A 20,303-nucleotide genomic window follows, 5' to 3' on the forward strand; every position below is an offset into this window, starting at 1 on the left:
GGATCGGGTGGTCAGGCTTGCTTACTTGGTTGATGCATGTCATCGTATCCCACTTTCGTAGATCGATGTTCATAACGTAAATCACTGGATTGTCTGGCTCAGACTTAATTATTTATAGACCACCATCATGTAGCTGGAATATTGCTCAGTGCGGCATTAAACAACAGGTAAACAAACACCTGTACACACGTTACACCCCTGTTCTAACCCCTGTAGTACAACATCCTCACAGGGAGTCTACACCTTCCCTCACCTCTGTAGTACAACAACCTCACAGGGAGTCTACACCTTCCCTCACCTCTGTAGTACAACAACCTCACAGGGAGTCTACACCTTCCCTCACCTCTGTAGTACAACAACCTCACAGGGAGTCTACACCTTCCCTCACCTCTGTAGTACAACAACCTCACAGGGAGTCTACACCTTCCTTCACCTCTGTAGTACAACAACCTCACAGGGAGTCTACACCTTCCCTCACCTCTGTAGTACAACATCCTCACAGGGAGTCTACACCTTCCCTCACCTCTGTAGTACAACAACCTCACGGGGAGTCTACAACTTCCCTCACCTCTGTAGTACAACATCCTAACAGGGAGTCTACACCTTCCCTCACCTCTGTAGTACAACAACCTCACTGGGAGTCTACACCTTCCCTCACCTCTGTAGTACAACATCCTAACAGGGAGTCTACACCTTCCCTCACCTCTGTAGTACAACATCCTCACAGGGAGTCTACACCTTCCCTCACCTCTGTAGTACAACATCCTAACAGGGAGTCTACACCTTCCCTCACCTCTGTAGTACAACAACCTCACTGGGAGTCTACACCTTCCCTCACCTCTGTAGTACAACATCCTCACAGGGAGTCTACACCTTCCCTCACCTCTGTAGTACAACATCCTCACAGGGAGTCTACACCTTCCCTCACCTCTGTAGTACAACATCCTCACAGGGAGTCTACACCTTCCCTCACCTCTGTAGTACAACAACCTCACGGGGAGTCTACACCTTCCCTCACCTATGTAGTACAACATCCTCACGGGGAGTCATGGCCAGGATGTTGGCAGCGATGTCCTTCTCCATCTTCCGAAAGGCCTCAGACTCTGTTTGACAGTAAACAACTTAATGACATGTCTGTTGCGGAAGTGGAACAGCCTTATCCTCACTTGTGGCACCACTGTGACAAGCCTACACAAAGTGACATTAGCTTCAAATGATGATTTACTTGGGAACATAAAATTGAAGGGACAATTTCCGAAGAATCTTTTGGATAACTACGATCCAAAATGCGGTTTTGTGAGAAAGATATATATTATTTTGATTTCTAAATATGTGACAAAGGCCGTTGTTTTAGAAACAATGCATATTAAGTCATTTTTATAACAGATTGGTGGGGCCTACAAGTACAGGTATGTGCTGACATTTTCCAATGGTGGAGCCTACTAGACCACTAGACCATTGAGGCGGTCTCCGAGCATACACTCTACCACAAGACCACGGAGGGGCTCTCCAGGCAGTCATTCTACCATTAGACCAGGGGCGCTCTCCTGGCAGACGTTCTACCACAGGACCACGGTGGCACTCTCCAGGCCGACAGTTCTACCACTGGACCACAGAGGGGCTCTCCGGACCAACGCTCTACCACAAGACCACAGAGGAGCTCTCCAGGCAGATGTTCTACCACAGGACCACGGAAGAGCTCTCCGGACAGATGTTCTACCACTAGACCACAGAGGTGCTCTCAGGGCAGATATTCTACCACTAGACCACAGAGGTGCTCTCCAGGCGGATGTTCTACCACTAGACCACAGAGGAGCTCTCCGGGCAGATGTTCTACCACCAGAACACAGAGGAGCTCTCCGGGCAGATGTTCTACCACTAGACCACAGAGGAGCTCTCCAGACAGATGTTCTACCACAGGACCATGGAAGAGCTCTCCAGGCAGATGTTCTACCACTGGACCACAGAGGAGCTCTCCAGACAGATGTTCTACCACTGGACCACAGAGGAGCTCTCAAGGCAGATGTTCTACCACTGGACCACAGAGGTGCTCTCCAGGCAGATGTTCTACCACTGGACCACAGAGGAGCTCTCCAGGCAGATGTTCTACCACTGGACCACAGAGGAGCTCTCCAGACAGATGTTCTACCACAGGACTATGGAAGAGCTCTCCGGGCAGACGCTTTACCCTTAGACCACAAAGGTGCTCTTCAGGCCATCGCTATTCCACTAGACCACGGAGGAGGTCCTCAGACGAGAGCTCCTAAAAGGAGATAAAACTGCTTATCTATCTGCTGGCTATCCAGAGCCAAATGATACAATGCCAATCCAGGAGATAGGTAAGGATTTCATCAAAATGGTTAGACCAACTAATGAATGGTGAAATTTCAGAAGCGATTAAATGTGGGGATGGGAGAGTCAGCAAAGAACAGTAGCAACTTCAAGTAAAGGCCTCTCTGGCTCGTTATTGAACTCCCTATCTCTGGAGGCAGTATGTGTGTATGGAAATGATTGACTTGACAGTTCATCGAGGTAGACAGGACAAGGAACTGGTTCCTTCATTTGAAGTCTCAAAGGAGGTGCATTGCAGCTGCTGGACACATGTACACTAAATCTGTATACCGTATTCGACGTAATAAGCGCCCGGGGAACTCTTAAAATGAGAAATAGGCGGCTCTTATTAGAATATGATTTTGGTGAAAGAGTTGACAGATTGTAAATTTTGTGGTTTATGCTTACAGCCTGAAATGATACAAAAGAAAAGTCTGTGCGTATTACACACAACAGATATATTTTTCCAGAATTTAATTGCCCGTAATTAAGGGTGCAAATAACACATGAGAAATAAATAAGTCTTGTGTACATTGATCAATCGGAAGGGGTGCTAATTGGGATTGTTCACTAGCCAATATATATTAGCAAATATCGGCGTGGGCGCTTATTAGAGCGGGGCGCTTATTACGTCGAATATGGTATATCCATTTACAGCAAATGATTCAGCTTGAAACATGCAAAGCAGATGTCTGTTTTGCTGTGCTGAAATACTAGATATATCACATGGTGGCACATGGTCCTGTGCTCCTGTGCACAGCGCATGGGTCACAAAGCAGGTGAGCTAAGCATCGTTGGCAGTGGAGGGTCATTGGATGGGTGCTCAGCAGCTAAGCTCCTGGCATTTTCTAGTTTCTTCGGTCCTGCCCCACACTGAAGCACATGTAACATGTCTGGTGTCTCCTTCGGCAAGTGACTTTTTTCTAAATACATGTATGCCTCTGTTCGCCAAGCAGTAAAGGGGTACCCAGTAGGATGAGGACACAATCCTGCTGTATACTCCCAAGGGAGTTGAGAATGAAATTCGAGTGCACAATGATCCACTTTGTGTAAATCTTAGTTGTAAATCTAGAAACGTTTCTCATTCTCCATCTACATTTCTCGTATAGCATTTAACAGTATCCAGCTAATCAATACAACTGAAATAATTTCTTCAACAATTAACAGTTGGGACATCTTCATGGTAAACTGCCTGGACCGAGCACCAGCCTATAAAGCCACCCATGCTCTTTTGGGCCTGAAATACACATGTAATACCACATATATGTGACCACTGGCATGTCGTAGTGTAGAGGGTGGGAATGTTTTATGCATTAAATAAACATACTTTGGAGCATGTTAAGCCCTAAAAAAGAATTTTACCTGTAGACAAAAATTTCCTTTGTAAAAAAGGTGCAATAAACCTTGACCAAGGACAATTTTTAATCAATTATTTTGCATTTTTATCAAAATTTACGTATATTTATTTCCATTACAAAGAAATAAGCATCATCACTTACAATACAACCTATTATGCTCATTGGAAATAATAAAAAAATCACAAAAGTGCATGCACTTCATTCTGCAAATTGACCTTCACATCATGACTAGCTCCCATCAATAATCACAGAATCATAAAAGTCAAAATGGTGGCCAAAGGAAGCATACACGTCATTATCAAATTCTGTAATAAACATACTTACTATCATTGTCTGTTTGTATGTTCATAATGCCCAGGTGATCCCAGGTGTCCACAATGCCAGACTGACCAACACAGCCACCGAAACTTTCAAACTGATACTCAGTCCAGGGATGGAGATTACCCACAATGCATGACCTTGTCGGAAACAAGGTCAATGTCAGCTGAGGATTCTTATCTGAAATATCTGCAGGAACCATGGTATAATTACAGATTTCAACTGCTTTGCCTTTGGGATGGAAATGAGGTTACAGTCCTTTACTCACCAAAATCCATTTGTAAGAATTATCAGTCTCAAAAAACACAATGGTGTAATCAGAGCTCCAGATAAGGTGTGTATCTGCGTAAAATACGCATCAGAAATGCAGAAATACGCAGTAAAATAAAATCCAAGTGTATCAAATATGCAACGAACATTACAGATACGCTACAAAAATAAAACGTGCATATCATCAAAATATTGTGAAGTAACCCTGCGCATTCGATTAGCAAATCAGCAACTTATTTTGAAATTATAAACGGGCATTCCGTCAACCTTGCCAAACTCCACGATGACAGTTACATCATGATCATTTGCCATCACACTTTCTTGTGGAAGTATCGTGGTATTTTTGAGTCCTATAAAGCTCTCGAACCTACACGACACCAGTTTGCAGGGACTAGATGAATAGTGTTTTAAAACATTTAACTTAAATACCCATATGTGGAAAAACTAGTGGGTAACAGAAATTCGAATACCCAGATAGAATTACGATACCCAATGATTTTAAAATGCATGGGTAAAATACCCACAACACCAAAAGCTTATCTGGAGCTCTGGTGTAATGTCACATTACTATATTGGCTGCATTATTTACATACACAATATATTACCTGCGAGAGCAAACATACCGGGGTTCATAAAAATCACACGTGCCCTAGGGTCATATCACATCATGAGACAACAGTGTGTTGTTTCCGTTATCCAGATGGCATTCTTGACGTCATTCGAATCTTACTGTGACGTGAGGTCAGAATGATGTCACACTGGAAACGACGTCACAGCTGAAGATTGTTGACATCATTCAACAAACTGTGGTTCCAGTGGTGTTTACGACATTCATAGTAAGCATAGTATGACATGAACGCTCATATAATATCCTCTATTTATTATTCAATAAGGTATGTCAGGCTGACAGCAATATTGGGATTTTTCTTTTGTCTGATGCTTAATATCTGTGCACAGTAGGATATAAATGCAATACTTTCATATTTGTTTTCCTGTGTCACATAACTCTAATAAACTTAAAATACATAACAGAGCCACAAGCTTCCGAAGCTCACTTGAAACATGAAAAAAATACTGGCGGCCTTCTTAGGTGAGGTGAAATGGGATTTAACGTTGCGTTCAAGATTATTGCACTTATATAGCAACGTGCATGCACATGTGTGTGTGTGTATGGCTGCTTGTACTAGTCCAGACTGATGCTGATTCATAGTGCTAGCACACTGAGATGCCAGGCCACAGTTTAACATGAATACCCCATTCAGACACAGTATACTGACTCTGAGCCGACCAGTCCTTGTTTTAGCCCCTTAATGTCGAGCGCAAGACAGGGTAACAACAAGTACCATCTTTTAACGTCTTTCGGTATGACGCGGCCGGGGATCGAACCCAGGACCTTCTGCTCTCCAGGCGGACGCTCTACCTCTAGACCACAGAGGTGGTCGGCGGCTTTTGGAAAATGAGCCATTTTTAGAGACACCACTCTCCTTCCCCATACATCAACTTGTATCTGTACATCCATATCCCGACCTGTGAAGATTCCGTGGTAGAATAGGTCTTCAGCAACCCATGCTTGCCGTAAAAGGCAAACTATGCTTGTCGTAAAAGGCGACTAACGGGAACGGGTGGTCAGGCTCGCTGACTTGGTTTGATGCACGTCATCGATCCCAATTGCGTGGATCAATGCTCATGATATCAATCACTGGGTTGTCTGGTCCAGACTCGATTTTTTACAGACCGCCGTCATATAGCTGGAATATTGCTGAGTGCGGGGTAAAACAACAAACCAAACCAAAACTTCCTCATCCCTCAGTACCTATGTGCTGCATGCCTGACACACCTACAGGACACGCCCTTGACTCCACCCTTCCCTCCTGCCAACACTCACCACTCTCCTTCCTCCAATATGTCAGCTTGTATCTCTTATAGCTGTACAGCTGGTCCACATCCCACAGGATCTCCACACTACATGCCTGGACCCGCCCAAAGGACACGCCTTTGTAATCATCTGGAAACACAAGCTTTTTTGACAACTAGTTTACACTGAATGACCTTGACCTTCAAGGTCATCCAATCGTGAATCAGAAAAATTACCCGGGGTTACACAGGAGGTATATCAGGAATAAAGTCTGTCATGAGCGTTTGGTTGTGAAAACAAGTTTTTTAAGTCCTTTCAAGCACAGAAAACACGTCAATAAGACCGCCTTTAAGAAGCCCCCCTTTACAGGTCACTGCATAAATACCTGTGACCAGGATTTAATTCAGTGGTTCTAATTCAGAATTTATACACAGAAAGGCTTAAATATAGTGATGAGGGTCTGCAGCTCACCTGCACTTATAATATATTGAACGTGAAAAGTGAGTGAATTTTGTATCCTTTTTACCAATATTTCAGCAATATCATGGTGGGAGGTGCCAAAATGAGGCTTCACATGGTACCATGTAGGAAATCAAACCTAGTACTTTGTCATGACACACCAGGGCCCACTTGCACTTAGCAATCTTAGCGAAAAATGATCGTGTTTTACTCCCATACTTTAACATAGGTTTACGATAATCTTAGATGGCTTTGTGCAAGTGGGCCCTGGACTTAAGCCATTTGGCTACAATACCACCTGCTCATTGGGCAGAGAGTCATCCATGTATAGTTCTTCTGAACACAAACTTCAGTTCCACAAAGCTACCGTAGCACTAGACTGATCGTAACTTTCATACTTTAACATAGACTTATGACAGTCGTAGCACTAAGGTGATCGTCACTCTCGTACTTTAACATAGACTTATGACAGTCGTAGCTCTAAGGTGATCGTAACTCTCATACTTTAACATAGACTAATGACAGTCGTAGCTCTAAGGTGATCGTAAGTCTCATACTTTAACATAGACTTATGACAGTCGTAGCACTAAGGTGATCGTAAGTCTCATACTTTAACATAGACTTATGACAGTCGTAGCACTAAGGTGATCGTAACTCTCATACTTTAACATAGACTTATGACAGTCGTAGCACTAAGGTGATCGTAAGTCTCATACTTTAACATAGACTTATGACAGTCGTAGCACTAAGGTGATCGTAACTCTCATACTTTAACATAGACTTATGACAGTCGTAGCACTAAGGTGATCGTAAGTCTCATACTTTAACATAGACTTATGACAGTCGTAGCACTAAGGTGATCGTAAGTCTCATACTTTAACATAGACTTATGACTGTCGTTGCACTATGATTGAGGAACAGGGCCCTCGATGTAACGTTATCATGATTTTAATCCTCTAGTGAGGTGAGGTGAAATGGGATTTAACGTCGCGTCAAGGATTAATGCACTTATATAGCGAAGTGCATGTACATGTGTGTGTTTGTGTGGCCGATTAATAGTGCTAGCTCACTGAGACACCATGCCGCAGTTTAACATGAATACCCCACTCAGACACAGTATACTGACTCCAAGCCGAACAGTCCTTGTTTTAGCCCCTTAATGCCGCGTGCCAGACAGGGTAACAACAAGTACCAACTTTTAATGTCTTTTGGTATGACGCGTCTGGGGATCGAACCCCGGACCTTCCGCTCCCCTCGTGGACGCTCTACCACTAGACCAGTCATTTTCATCCTGATGACATTTCCTGTCTTTCATAACAGCTCATGAGAATTGTGACCAAGAGGTCTTGTGAGTATCACAAAGAAGATACAAGAATGGGTGCCCACCAAGAACAATGAACTCTTAGCCTTATAGGGGGCACGGGTGGCCCAGTCGTCTAAGGCGCCGTGATTCGCTGTGCAGAGTTGCGTCCCTTGGTCATCCAGAAACCTATGATTGTGGGTTCGAATCCCGGTTCGCCCCGATTATGTTTTCTAGGTTTGTCAGCACCATACCCATGCTCCTGGGTTTCACCGATGTGGTAAACATCTAAGACCTGCATCACTTCGGGCTTTCCTCCCACATTAAGCAGGCACACCGTGATGTAACTGGAATACTGTTAAAAGCGGTGTTAAACCCCAACTCACTCACTCACTTAACCTTATAGGCTAATTATTAGATTTCTTCCAGAGGACCTGCTTCTTTGTTTGTTGGCCTGGACAGCCATCATGGATACCTGGACGGACACCATGGAAACCTGGACGGACACCATGGATACCTGGACAGCCATCATGGATACCTGGACAACCACCATGGATACCTGGACGAGAACATGGATACCTGGACAGCCATCATGGATACCTGGACAGCCACCATGGATACCTGGACAGCCATCATGGATACCTGGACGGACACCATGGAAACCTGGACAGCCACCATGGAAACCTGGACAGCCACCATGGATACCTGGACAGCCACCATGGATACCTGGACAGCCACCATGGATACCTGGACGGACACCATGGATACCTGGACAGACACCATGGATACTTGGACGGACACCATGGAAACCTGGACAGCCACCATGGAAACCTGGACAGCCACCATGGATACCTGGACAGCCATCATGGATACCTGGACGGACACCATGGATACCTGGACAGCCACCATGGATACCTGGACAGCCATCATGGATACCTGGACAACTATCATGGATACCTGGACGGACACCATGGATACCTGGACAGCCATGAGATAATATAATGAAACACAACAATGTGGTCATCTCATTCAAAGAGTTTGGAGATGGACTTCAGCACCAAAACAAATCTTTTCTGATTTTAAGTTCAATATGATTATGCATTCGCAAAGTGTTTCAGTTTATGAAAATCTTGAAATCTCACCTTCACTGCGAAGTGGAATTGCACTATCTTCATGACTCCTCGTCTGGTGTCCGTGGCAACAAGATTGCCTGCAGCACTTGCTACACACAGCTCTTACTGCTCGAACAGATGACATTAGAAGCCAGACAAGGAGGTGGATGACATTAAATGGTGGCGGCAGCCAGGGCCGTGTGTAAAACTCGTGGATGATCTGACACCTGTGCCACGCCCAAATCTTACTTGCCTCTTCCTGAACCTTACTAAACGTATAACTGAAATACATGAAACAATATATCAAAAACACAATATCCTGTTAAAAATGGAGCACGTCTATTAAGCTCATTCAGCATTGCAGACTGTGTAGGTCATAAAGTTTAAATATAAATTCAGTACTTTCAGTAGAAAGTTTGTTGGTTGGTTGGTTTGTTGTTTAACACCGCACTCAGCAATATTCCAGCTATATGACGGCGGTCTGTAAATAATCGTGTCTGGACCAGACAATCCAGTGATTAATATCATGAGCATCGATCCACGCAATTCGGACCGATGACATGCATCAACCAAGTCAGCGAGCCTGACCACCCGTTCCCGTTAGTCGCCTTTTACGACAAGCAAAGTCGGCTTTTACGGCAAGCATGGGTTGCTGAAGACCTATTCTACCCTGGATCTTCACGGGTCTTCAGTAGAAAGAATGGGGCAGCCCCCTTTTGGTACCCAGGATTCAGGTCAAACTTCGTTGCCAGATTACATTTAAAAAATAATGATATGAATGTAAAACATTGTGTCATATTTTTATGTTTATAACTCCATAAATGCATAACATATGGAAGTCAATTCTTGTAAAAAAATATGCCATGAATAACGAGGAAACAGAGTTATCATTAGTTTGTAACACAAAAACGCTGCAGACAACAATATGAACTCAGTGAGATCGTTCAGTGCGATAATGGAACACAAGCCCTGCCCATTTTATTTTCAGCCAATCAGGAAACAGTGTTCTGTTAGTGGGCATGGCCAAACTATTTTATTAGTTAATGGAAACATAAACGCAAAAACTATTCCTTGGATAGCCAATCAAATGTCACAAAATCACTCGCAATCCATTTACAGCATTTTATTTGATGTATTTCTAGACAGCTGCAAGTAATGTTCACGTGTCAAATTTACAAAGTGAACACTTTGTTTGCTTGGGTGCGCTGGTGTTATGTCGGTGTACCTATGGAAATCTAGAATTATCAGACAAAATACAAAAAACATGATGCAAAACATGCTCAAATTGACATCAAAGCAGATAGGGTTCTCTGTGATAATATTGGCATGCTCCCTGTGTTAGTGAGCTGAAATGGGGTTTAAATTCGCATCCAAGATTGTTGTACCTACAGTCAAGTCATCAAAGCAGATAGGGTTCTCTGTGATAATATTGGCATGCTCCCTGTGTTAGTGAGCCGAAATGGGGTTTAAATTCGCATCCAAGATTGTTGTACCTACAGTCAAGTCTTGTTAATCTGACACTCGTTAATCCGACAATCGGCTTTATCCGACACTAATGATAGCAACCGATAAATCAGTGCTATTTAGACCCATTAATCTGACAGTCTCACACTCCGACTCCGACACACCTAATTTGCATCAATTACTGAAATTACTCATTAATCAGTCGCGTTTATCCGACACAGTGATCAGCGTACTCCATGGTCATCTGCCCGTGAGTACACAGCCCGTGTTTTGATGCGAGACGAGTCGGCTGGTAGCTGCATATTACAACGGCTGTAGAGATAAACTTGCTGAACAATATACAATGAACAATTAGTGTTTGTATCGTTATCTATCGTGTAGTTGTCAGATTTTTTATCACGAACGTTGATACTCAATTTCGCGTGTTCGACATACTAGTTAATCCAACATAATCATATGCAACCAACCATGTCGGATTAACAGGACTTGACTGTATATGGCGATGAGTGTGTGTGTGTGTGTGTGTGTGTGTGTGTGTGTGTGTGTGTGTGTGTGTGTGTGTGTGTGTGTGTGTGTGTGTGTGTGTGTGTGTGTGTGCTTGTACTAGTCCGGGCTGATGCCGAATTTTGTGCTAGCCCACTGAGATACCATGTCGCCGTTTAACATGAATACCCCACTCAGACACAGTATACTGACTCCGAGCCGACCAGTCCTTGTTTTAGCCCCTTAATGCCAAGTGCCAGACAGGGTAACAACAAGTACCATCTTTTAACGTCTTTTGGTATGACGCAGATGGGGATTGAACGCCAGACATTCCACCCTACGGGTGGACGCTCTACCACTAGTCCACAGAGGTGGCCCCCGGTGTTAGTGAGAACAGTTACAAAACTCCCCAAATTCAAGGACTTGTAAAGGCTCCCTCACCAAAACTGAAGGCCATGCAACTTAAATGTTGAGGCAAAAATGTCACACGTCACCTAGCGACTACAATGCTTTCATTTGCATATAAAAATGTGGTACATTTCAAGATACATATATATTTACAAGGCCTTTTATCATCCCAAACTGGCTCCCACAGGAGATATCCTTGGGTAAGACCAAGCAGTATCTAAATTGTAGATATCGCTGCAGTGGAATTGCATCACAATGCTTTGCAGACCATTGTGATGTCATTGGTTACTATGACATCACAATCAAATGACATCACTAATGGCTCTGCTACTGAAGCTGTTAACAGTACTTTTTACACTTAAGACACTGCTAATTACTGTCTACAAACTGAAAAAGTAGGAAGAATGATGTTGGATGATAAATAAAATCTCTCCCTCTTGTCTTTTGATATCAAATATATCAACACTCGTTGATAAATATCTCCTCTTTTATCAACGAGTGTTGATATATTTGATATCAAAATACACTCAGGTGAGATTCTCTATCTACAAACTGAAAAAGTAGGAAGAATGATGTTGAATGATAAATAGAAGCTCACCCTTTTGTTTTTTAATATCAAATATATCAACACTCGTTGATAAATATCTCCAGTTTTATCAACGAGTGTTGATATATTTGATATCAAAATACACTCGGTGAGATTATCTATTTAGATGATATCTCAGCCTGTGTGAATGTTTATGAAGGAATTAGGCTCACTTGAATTTTGCAATGAGTATATTTAGGAGAAGCACATGTGTGATGATGGCATAGACAGCAAGGAAGCCCTCCACAATGTACTGGGAAATTTCAGGCTGTCTGCTGGAGGTCTTGTTGACGATGTCTGAAAACATGCACAGGAAACAACAACAAAAACAAAAACAAACAACAACAAAACATAAAAACAAAAACAAACAACAATAAAACAAACAACAACAAAACAAACAACAGTGGAACCTAGGGATGTGAGGATTCACCAATACATCAATGCATCGATAATATTCTCAAATGATATGAAATGCAATACACACTCGCCTGTATTGATTCATATCTTAATCCTGTATCCTTTCACACATTGACCCATTCATTTATATTTAATATATTTGATTTCGGAAACACATCTAAGGTATTTTTTTGCTATTTCATATGATAATAGAAAAAAAAGCCCGATGTCATGTTAGGATGTGATGTCTGAACCTCGATGTCATGTTGGGGTGAGATGTCTGAACCTAGATGTCATGTTGGGGAAGGATGTGATGTCTGAACCTAGATGTCATGTTGGGGAAGGATGTGATTTCTGAACCTAGATGTCATGTTGGGGTGAGGTGTCTGAACCTAGATGTCATGTTGGGGTAGGATGTGATGTCTGAACCGAGATGTCATGCTGGGGTGAGGTGTCTGAACCGAGATGTCATGTTGGGGTAGGATGTGATGTCTGAACCTAGATGTCATGTTGGGGAAGGATGTGATTTCTGAACCTAGATGTCATGTTGGGGTGAGGCTTCTGAACCTAGATTTCATGTTGGGGTGAGATGTCTGTACCGAGATGTCATTTTGGGGTGAGATGTGATGTCTGAACCTAGATGTCATGTTTGGGAAGGATGTGATGTCTGAACCTAGATGTCATGTTGGGGTGAGGTGTCTGAACCTAGATTTCATGGTGGGGTGAGATGTCTGTACCGAAATGTTATGTTGGGGTAGGATGTGATGTCTGAACCTAGATGTCATGTTGGGGAAGGATGTGATTTCTGAACCTAGATGTCATGTTGGGGTGAGGTGTCTGAACCTAGATGTCATGTTGGGGTAGGATGTGATGTCTGAACCTAGATGTCATGCTGGGGTGAGGTGTCTGAACCTAGATGTCATGTTGGGGTAGGATGTGATGTCTGAACCTAGATGTCATGTTGGGGAAGGATGTGATTTCTGAACCTAGATGCCATGTTGGGGTGAGGTGTCTGAACCTAGATTTCATGGTGGGGTGAGATGTCTGTACCGAGATGTCATGTTGGGGTGAGATGTGATGTCTGAACCTAGATGTCATGTTGGGATGGGATGTGATGTCTGAACCTAGATGTCATGTTGAGGTGGAATGTGATGTCTGAACCGAGATGACATGTTGGGGTGAGGTGTCTGAACCTAGATGTCATGTTGGGGTAGGATGTGATGTCTGAACCTAGATGTCATGTTGAGGTGGGATGTGATGTCTGAACCGAGATGTCATGTTGAGGTGGGATGTGATGTCTGAACCGAGATGTCATGTTGGGATGGGATGTGATGTCTCAACCTAGATGTCATGTTGGGGAAGGATGTGATTTCTGAACCTAGATGTCATGTTGGGGTGAGGCGTCTGAACCTAGATTTCATGGTGGGGTGAGATGTGTGTACCGAGATGTCATGTTGGGGTGAGATGTGATGTCTGAACCTAGATGTCATTTTGGGATGGGATGTGATGTCTGAACCTAGATGTCATGTTGGGGAAGGATGTGATTTCTGAACCTAGATGCCATGTTGGGGTGAGGCGTGTGAACCTAGATTTCATGGTGGGGTGAGATGTCTGTACCGAGATGTCATGCTGGGGTGAGATGTCTGTACCGAGATGTCATGTCGGGCTAGGCTGGATGTCTGAACCTAGATGTCATGTTGGGGAAGGATGTGATTTCTGAACCTAGATGTCATGTTGGGGTGAGGCGTCTGAACCTAGATTTCATGGTGGGGTGAGATGTCCGTACCGAGATGTCATGTTGGGGTGAGATGTGATGTCTGAACCTAGATGTCATGTTGGGGTGAGATGTGATGTCTGAACCTAGATGTCATGTTGCGGTGGGATGTGATGTCTGAACCGAGATGTCATGTTGGGGTGAGGTGTCTGAACCTAGATGTCATGTTGGGGTAGGATGTGATGTCTGAACCTTGATGTCATGTTGGGGTGAGGTGTCTGAACCTAGATGTCATGTTGGGGTGGGATGTGATGTCTGAACCTAGATGTCATGTTAGGATGTGATGTCTGAACCGAGATGTCATTTTGGGGAAGGATGTGATGTCTCAACCTAGATGTCATGTTGAGGTAGGATGTTATGTCTGAACCGAGATGTCATATTGGGGTGAGGTGTCTGAACCTCGATGGCATGTTGGGATGGGATGTGATGTCTGAACCAAGATGTCATGTTGGGATGTGATGTGATGTCTGAACCTTGATGTCATGTTGGGGTGAGATGTCTGAACCTAGATGTCATGTTGGGGTTGGATGTGCTGTGTGAATCTTGATATTATATTTTGTACCATGGTGTAGTTGTTGCGCAATGCCATCTCAACTTTGTAATGTAGACCCATCAGGCTGTATGGAAGGAGATCACTGAAGCCATGCATCTCTACAACATCTGCATGGCACATGAGAGCTGTGATAGGACTTGGAAAGTTGTGTGCAATTGTGATGATTACCTGTGTCCTGAAGGTCATCAAGGAAGAACTCTCCGTAGATCTGCCAATAGGCTCGATGAGGAACATCATATAGGAGGCGCCACTCAGCAGAAGCTTGTGGAAACAGAACCGAATGGGAGACAACTCCGTATGAGAAGACAAACACCAGGAGGATTGTCATAAATGATGCAGTATCACTAATCTGAAAAACAAATCAGAATCATCCTTTAAGTAGGCATCGCCTTTAACCATGTACAACAGTGCACTGATGCATCATCACCATGGCAAGGGCTGCTTCCCAACAAGGGAACAATGCTGCTGAAGTAACCAATCATGCATCTTTCCGAGGCAAGAGAGTTAACTGGCTTTAAAAGTCAAGTTTCCACCCTTGCCGAACTAGGCTGGAATTCCTGGGCTCGATCGTAGCGCCACCAGTGGCTATTACCTGTTATGTCCCTTCTAAACCTCTCCTAAGGACCAATCAGATTCCACCGTTCGTATCACTTGCGTTTGCTTCACACAAAATGGTGAAGCACAATCAGGACGATCTGATCGATAATCAAGTTCTATAATTCAAGTTTCGATTTCGGTGCGTGATTTTGATTGGACTATGCAAAGACTCGTTAGTCCAGCCAAAATGTCACTCCATAATACCAGCCTAGTTCGGCAAGGGTGGAAACTGGACTTGTATAGTCAGTTTACTCTCTTGCCTCGGGAAGATGCCAATCATGGTCAAGCAAAATGTTATTTCTTAGGGTAAAAATTAGGAGATAAACATACTGTGTTTTCAATGTAGAGCTAGGTTACCTGTAGATTTAACCCCGCTAAATTGAATTTGGAACCGAACGCGCAGCGTGAGGTTTCAAATGTTAAATTTAGCGGGGTTAAATCTACAGGTAACCTAGCTCTATATTGAAAACACAGTATGTTTATCTCCATTTTACCATGACTAAATAAAATACGAACTCTTTGGTGTTAGCAAATATACTGAGTGAAGCGGCATGGGTTGAGTTCAGTGTTTTGAGTGGGTTATCGATCTGAATTACAGAATCACCGAACAAAATATGGTGTTGTATATACTCAAGCAGTTTGTTTACACCGTTATACTTCACTCGAACATATGACAGGCATTGAAAGCATATAGGCACAGCAACTTGGTAAGCTAACATGAGGTAGGCATCCCTAAAGAAAACAAAGCAAGTTTTGCAAGGCTTTCGCTCTACATGCTATTATGACGTCATATCGCTCATTGTGACGTAAAAGATATGACGTCACAGTCGTATATAGAAAAGCGCCAAAATTCCAAGCTTTCTGTTGTCTCCAAAACGTAAATACATTCCCTTTGTTGATTTCTGTCGTGTATTTCTGCACGAAATGTATTGCCACACATCCTTTGAATATTGTAGTAACCGCATCTGTGCATTTTCTAACCTGTAATTGTAGATATAGTTATTTAAATATGCCTACCGACAATGACTGAAAATAGTACTATTCTATGAATATTAGCTTCCGCGGTGATGCGGCCGTCAAACCAGCTGTTTCAATCAGAGGGGGTTTATTGTGATTTAATAGCCTCTGATTGACCAATCAGAATCGAGTAAATTCCAAATTCATGGTAGAATATCATTTAAACTTATCCAAAATTATACTAATTGCTTATCTCATCTCATTCCTAAAAGGCAGATGAAACTCCTGTGCTGTGTTCCCAAGAACAGAGAGAAACATCACACCCGATCACATCCTTCAGGCGTGCAGCTGTACTGGGAGCATGTGACCAAGCCTGTATAATCGTATACCGTATACTGGAAGCGGGGATGGCTTGGTGGGCACTACAGCATATGATTCAGGATAAGTACAAAGGATATTTTTACCCTAAAAAATACATATTTTACCTTATGCCAACTCATACTAATTGCTTGAATCCCATGGTTGGTGGTGGGATCCATCGTGTGCGTGATTCAGATCATGATCTGTTCAATTAACCCCATGGGAATGTCTTCTTAATGTTCTTGGACATCAATCTGTAGTGGGGCACCACCTCCATACTTGTGAGAGTAGGAAAAACAAGAGATTTCAGGGATTTTGTAAGTGCACATAGAATCATATTCCAGCGTACTTAGAACAATTCTCGCATTAAGAAAAGGTCATGATTTTGACACAATCGTAATCACTCATGTTCTGCATTACCCTCAGTCAGTGGTTATGAATCGGAAACCTGACTTCTAAGAGTCTGTATGATTTTTTGGTGAGTTTGATTTTGGTTATCTTCCAATAGGTACTGTCAATTGTTGTGCGACCACTGAAGGTCCAAATTGGTGAATCCCTTCAGTATCTTCTGCGGCAAAGTCTCGAAGATAGTGGTTGTTAAAGAATGTGTCTGATTTCCAGAAACATCCTGCCATTATCCCCGGAGCAGTTGCCATGGAGCGCCAACTTAGAAGTGAGAGCTCTGACCTCATGCAGATCGAAAGCCAAGGGAGGGTCTAAACCGGCATCTCTGAAGTAAGACTGCTCTCATCCAGGAGAGAGTGGTTCCAGAAAAGTTTGCTGTAGCATTTCTAGTTAACTGGATGAAAATCATCTTAACTTTTGACATCTGGAATTCGTCCTTCATCAGCAAATATGTAAGGCTCTGACTGGACCAAGTGATAAATCTTCCATATCTTTAGAACCAAGTATAAATGATAAAGGTGGAAAGTGAAACTGTCTGTCTGGTTGACCTGGCATTCGATTCTTGACAATGAAGTCCCAACAGAGAACCAGATGGGCTGATGTATTGTCGCCATTGTCGAATCTAGTGCAGCTGAAATCCATGGCATGAATATCTGACAATTCTGGCAACCATTAGCTAAGGCTAAGGCTAGTTTCCTGTGTCAGATGTTCGAATCCAGTATCTTCAAGGGGTTTGTAAGCGTCACTGGTAAGATCCCATGATGGGGGACCCGTGAAGATCCGGGATAGAATAGGTCTTCAGCAACCCATGCTTGCCGTAAAAGGCAACTAACGGGATCAGGTGGTCAGGCTCGTGAACATGGTTGATGCATGTCATTGACCTCAACTGCGTGGATTGATGCTCATGGATATCAATCACTTGATTGTCACAGAAATTTAGCCCAATCATCCAGCTGGCACCAAAATGAGAGAATAACAAGTATACAGGCTTGGACACATGCTTCTGAAGCTGCTACACAGCTGAGGGGTGCGTTTGAATGAGATGATTTTCTCTGTTCATGGGGATACAGCAGAGGAGTTTCCACTACCTTTTCGGAATAAGATGAGATAAGCAATTAGTATGAGTCAGAATAAGGTAAAATTGTATATTTCTAAATGAGACGTAACATGATTGAATGGGTTGGGTTTAACACCGCTTTTAACAGTATTCCGGTTATACCACAGCGTGTCAGCTTAATGTGGGAGGAAAGCCCGAAGTGATGCAGGTCTCAGACGTTTACCACTTCGGTGAAACCCACGAGCACGGGTATGGTGCTGACAAACCTAGAAACATAATTGGGGTGAACCAGGATTTGAACCAACAATCATAGGTTTCTGGCGTGCCCAAGGGACGCAACTCTGCACAGCAAATCGCGGCGCCTTCGACGACTGGGCCACCCGTGTCCCCTAAGACGTAACAAAAAATATCCTTACCATCCTCTGTATCATGGTCAGCATAGGCCCAATATTCTTCCTCACAACAAACATCTGGAGCAGTCTCATGGCGAACAGGAAGATGTCGATGTTGAGGATGACCCTGCGAATCAGGTAGCAAGTCTCTCCAGGAACCAGGACCAGCAACATGCCGACCATCAGACCAACGATCGTTATCAGGTCCAGTATGTTCCAACCTTGACGAAAATACTCCGCAAACTTCCTCCTTAAGGAGCGCTCAGGAACACCATAAACCTGATACAAATCAGGGTTTAGTGTGTAATGTGCATCACAATTTCAGTACACAACTCTTGTGATCTTCCATATAACTGCTTTGATTCCCCGTAGCATATTAGCACGTCTATTGATCATATTCCAACAAAGACTAATGAGGTGAGGTGAAATGGGGTTTAACTCAGCGTCCAAGATTATTGCACTTATATAGCGATGTGCATGCATGTGTGTGTGTGTGTGTGTGTGTGTGTGTGTGTGTGTGTGTGTGTGGCTGCTTGGACTAGACCGTACTGATGCCAATTTATAGTGCTAGCCCACTGAGACACTATGCCGCAGTTTAACGTGTATACCCCACTCAGACACAGTATACTGACTCCGAGCCGACCAGTCCTTGTTTTAGCCCCTTAATGCCGAGCGCCAGACAGGGTAACAAGAAGTGCCATCTTTTAACGTCTTTTGGTATGACGCGGTTGGGGATCGAACCCCGGACCTTCCGCTCTCCAGGCGGACGCTCTACCACCAGACCACGAAGGCGGTCCAGTCACCAATGAAGAAAATCAATGTGGCATCATTGTGTGCTACATCCTCATCCCTGACACCAAGTTTCTGCCAACAGGTAATTATTTTCCTTAAGATTGGTAACTAAGAATGACATTTACTCATGAAATGAGTCATTACAACCAGATTTGTCTTCATAATGACACCAACCCTCAGTAACAAGCTATGGTGTTCTCACCAGTCTGACATCCTCCCTGTGACTGAACCCCACCCTCACCCCACCCTCAGTAACAAGCTATGGCGTTCTCACCTGTCTGACATCCTCCCTGTGACTGAACCCCACCCCACACACACCACCCTCAGTAACAAGCTATGGCGTTCTCACCTGTCTGACATCCTCCCTGTGACTGAACCCCACCCTCACCCCACCCTCAGTAACAAGCTATGGCGTTCTCACCTGTCTGACATCCTCCCTGTGACTGAACCCCACCCTCACCCCCCCCTCAGTAACAAGCTATGGCGTTCTCACCAGTCTGACATCCTCCCTGTGACTGAACCCCACCCTCACCCCACCCTCAGTAACAAGCTATGGCGTTCTCACCAGTCTGACATCCTCCCTGTGACTGAACCCCACCCTCACCCCACCCTCAGTAACAAGCTATGGTGTTCTCACCTGTCTGACATCCTCCCTGTGACTGAACCCCACCCTCACCCCACCCTCAGTAACAAGCTATGGCGTTCTCACCAGTCTGACATCCTCCCTGTGACTGAACCCCTACCTCACCCCACCCTCAGTAACAAGCTATGGCGTTCTCACCAGTCTGACATCCTCCCTGTGACTGAACCCCACCCTCACCCCACCCTCAGTAACAAGCTATGGCGTTCTCACCAGTCTGACATCCTCCCTGTGACTGAACCCCACCCTACACACACCACCCTCAGTAACAAGCTATGGCGTTCTCACCAGTATGACATCTTCCCTGTGACTGAACCCCACCCTCACCCAACCCTCAGTAACAAGCTATGGTGTTTTCACCTGTCTGACGTCCTCTTCAGATTGGAGCCCACCCCACACACCCCACCCTCTATAACAAGCAATGGTGTTCTCAAAT

At 44.0% G+C, this 20,303-nt stretch overlaps 1 protein-coding gene across 4 annotated transcripts in view; it reads right to left on the bottom strand.

Moving 5' to 3' along the window:
• Window positions 1-20,303, bottom strand: part of LOC124124624 (transient receptor potential cation channel subfamily M member 4-like) — a 79,340-nt gene that overhangs the window by 4,302 nt on the left and 54,735 nt on the right. For 2 of the 4 annotated variants that reach the window (XM_048403183.1, XM_048403182.1), the window contains exons 21-27: window positions 18,460-18,714; window positions 14,836-15,016; window positions 12,118-12,241; window positions 9,034-9,284; window positions 6,163-6,282; window positions 4,014-4,196; window positions 1,019-1,103 (exon numbers count right to left, since the gene is read on the bottom strand). In XM_048403183.1, coding sequence (XP_048259140.1) covers window positions 1,019-1,103; window positions 4,014-4,196; window positions 6,163-6,282; window positions 9,034-9,284; window positions 12,118-12,241; window positions 14,836-15,016; window positions 18,460-18,714 — 1,199 coding nt within the window. Of the gene's footprint in view, window positions 1-1,018; window positions 1,104-4,013; window positions 4,197-6,162; window positions 6,283-9,033; window positions 9,285-12,117; window positions 12,242-14,835; window positions 15,017-18,459; window positions 18,715-20,303 lie in introns of those variants that run through there. The other 2 variants (XR_007223201.1, XR_007223202.1) reach the window with 2 other exon arrangements.

This window comes from Haliotis rufescens, unplaced genomic scaffold, assembly GCF_023055435.1.
Source record: "Haliotis rufescens isolate VD_foot unplaced genomic scaffold, xgHalRufe1.0.p SCAF_3, whole genome shotgun sequence".
NCBI lineage: Eukaryota > Metazoa > Mollusca > Gastropoda > Lepetellida > Haliotidae > Haliotis > Haliotis rufescens.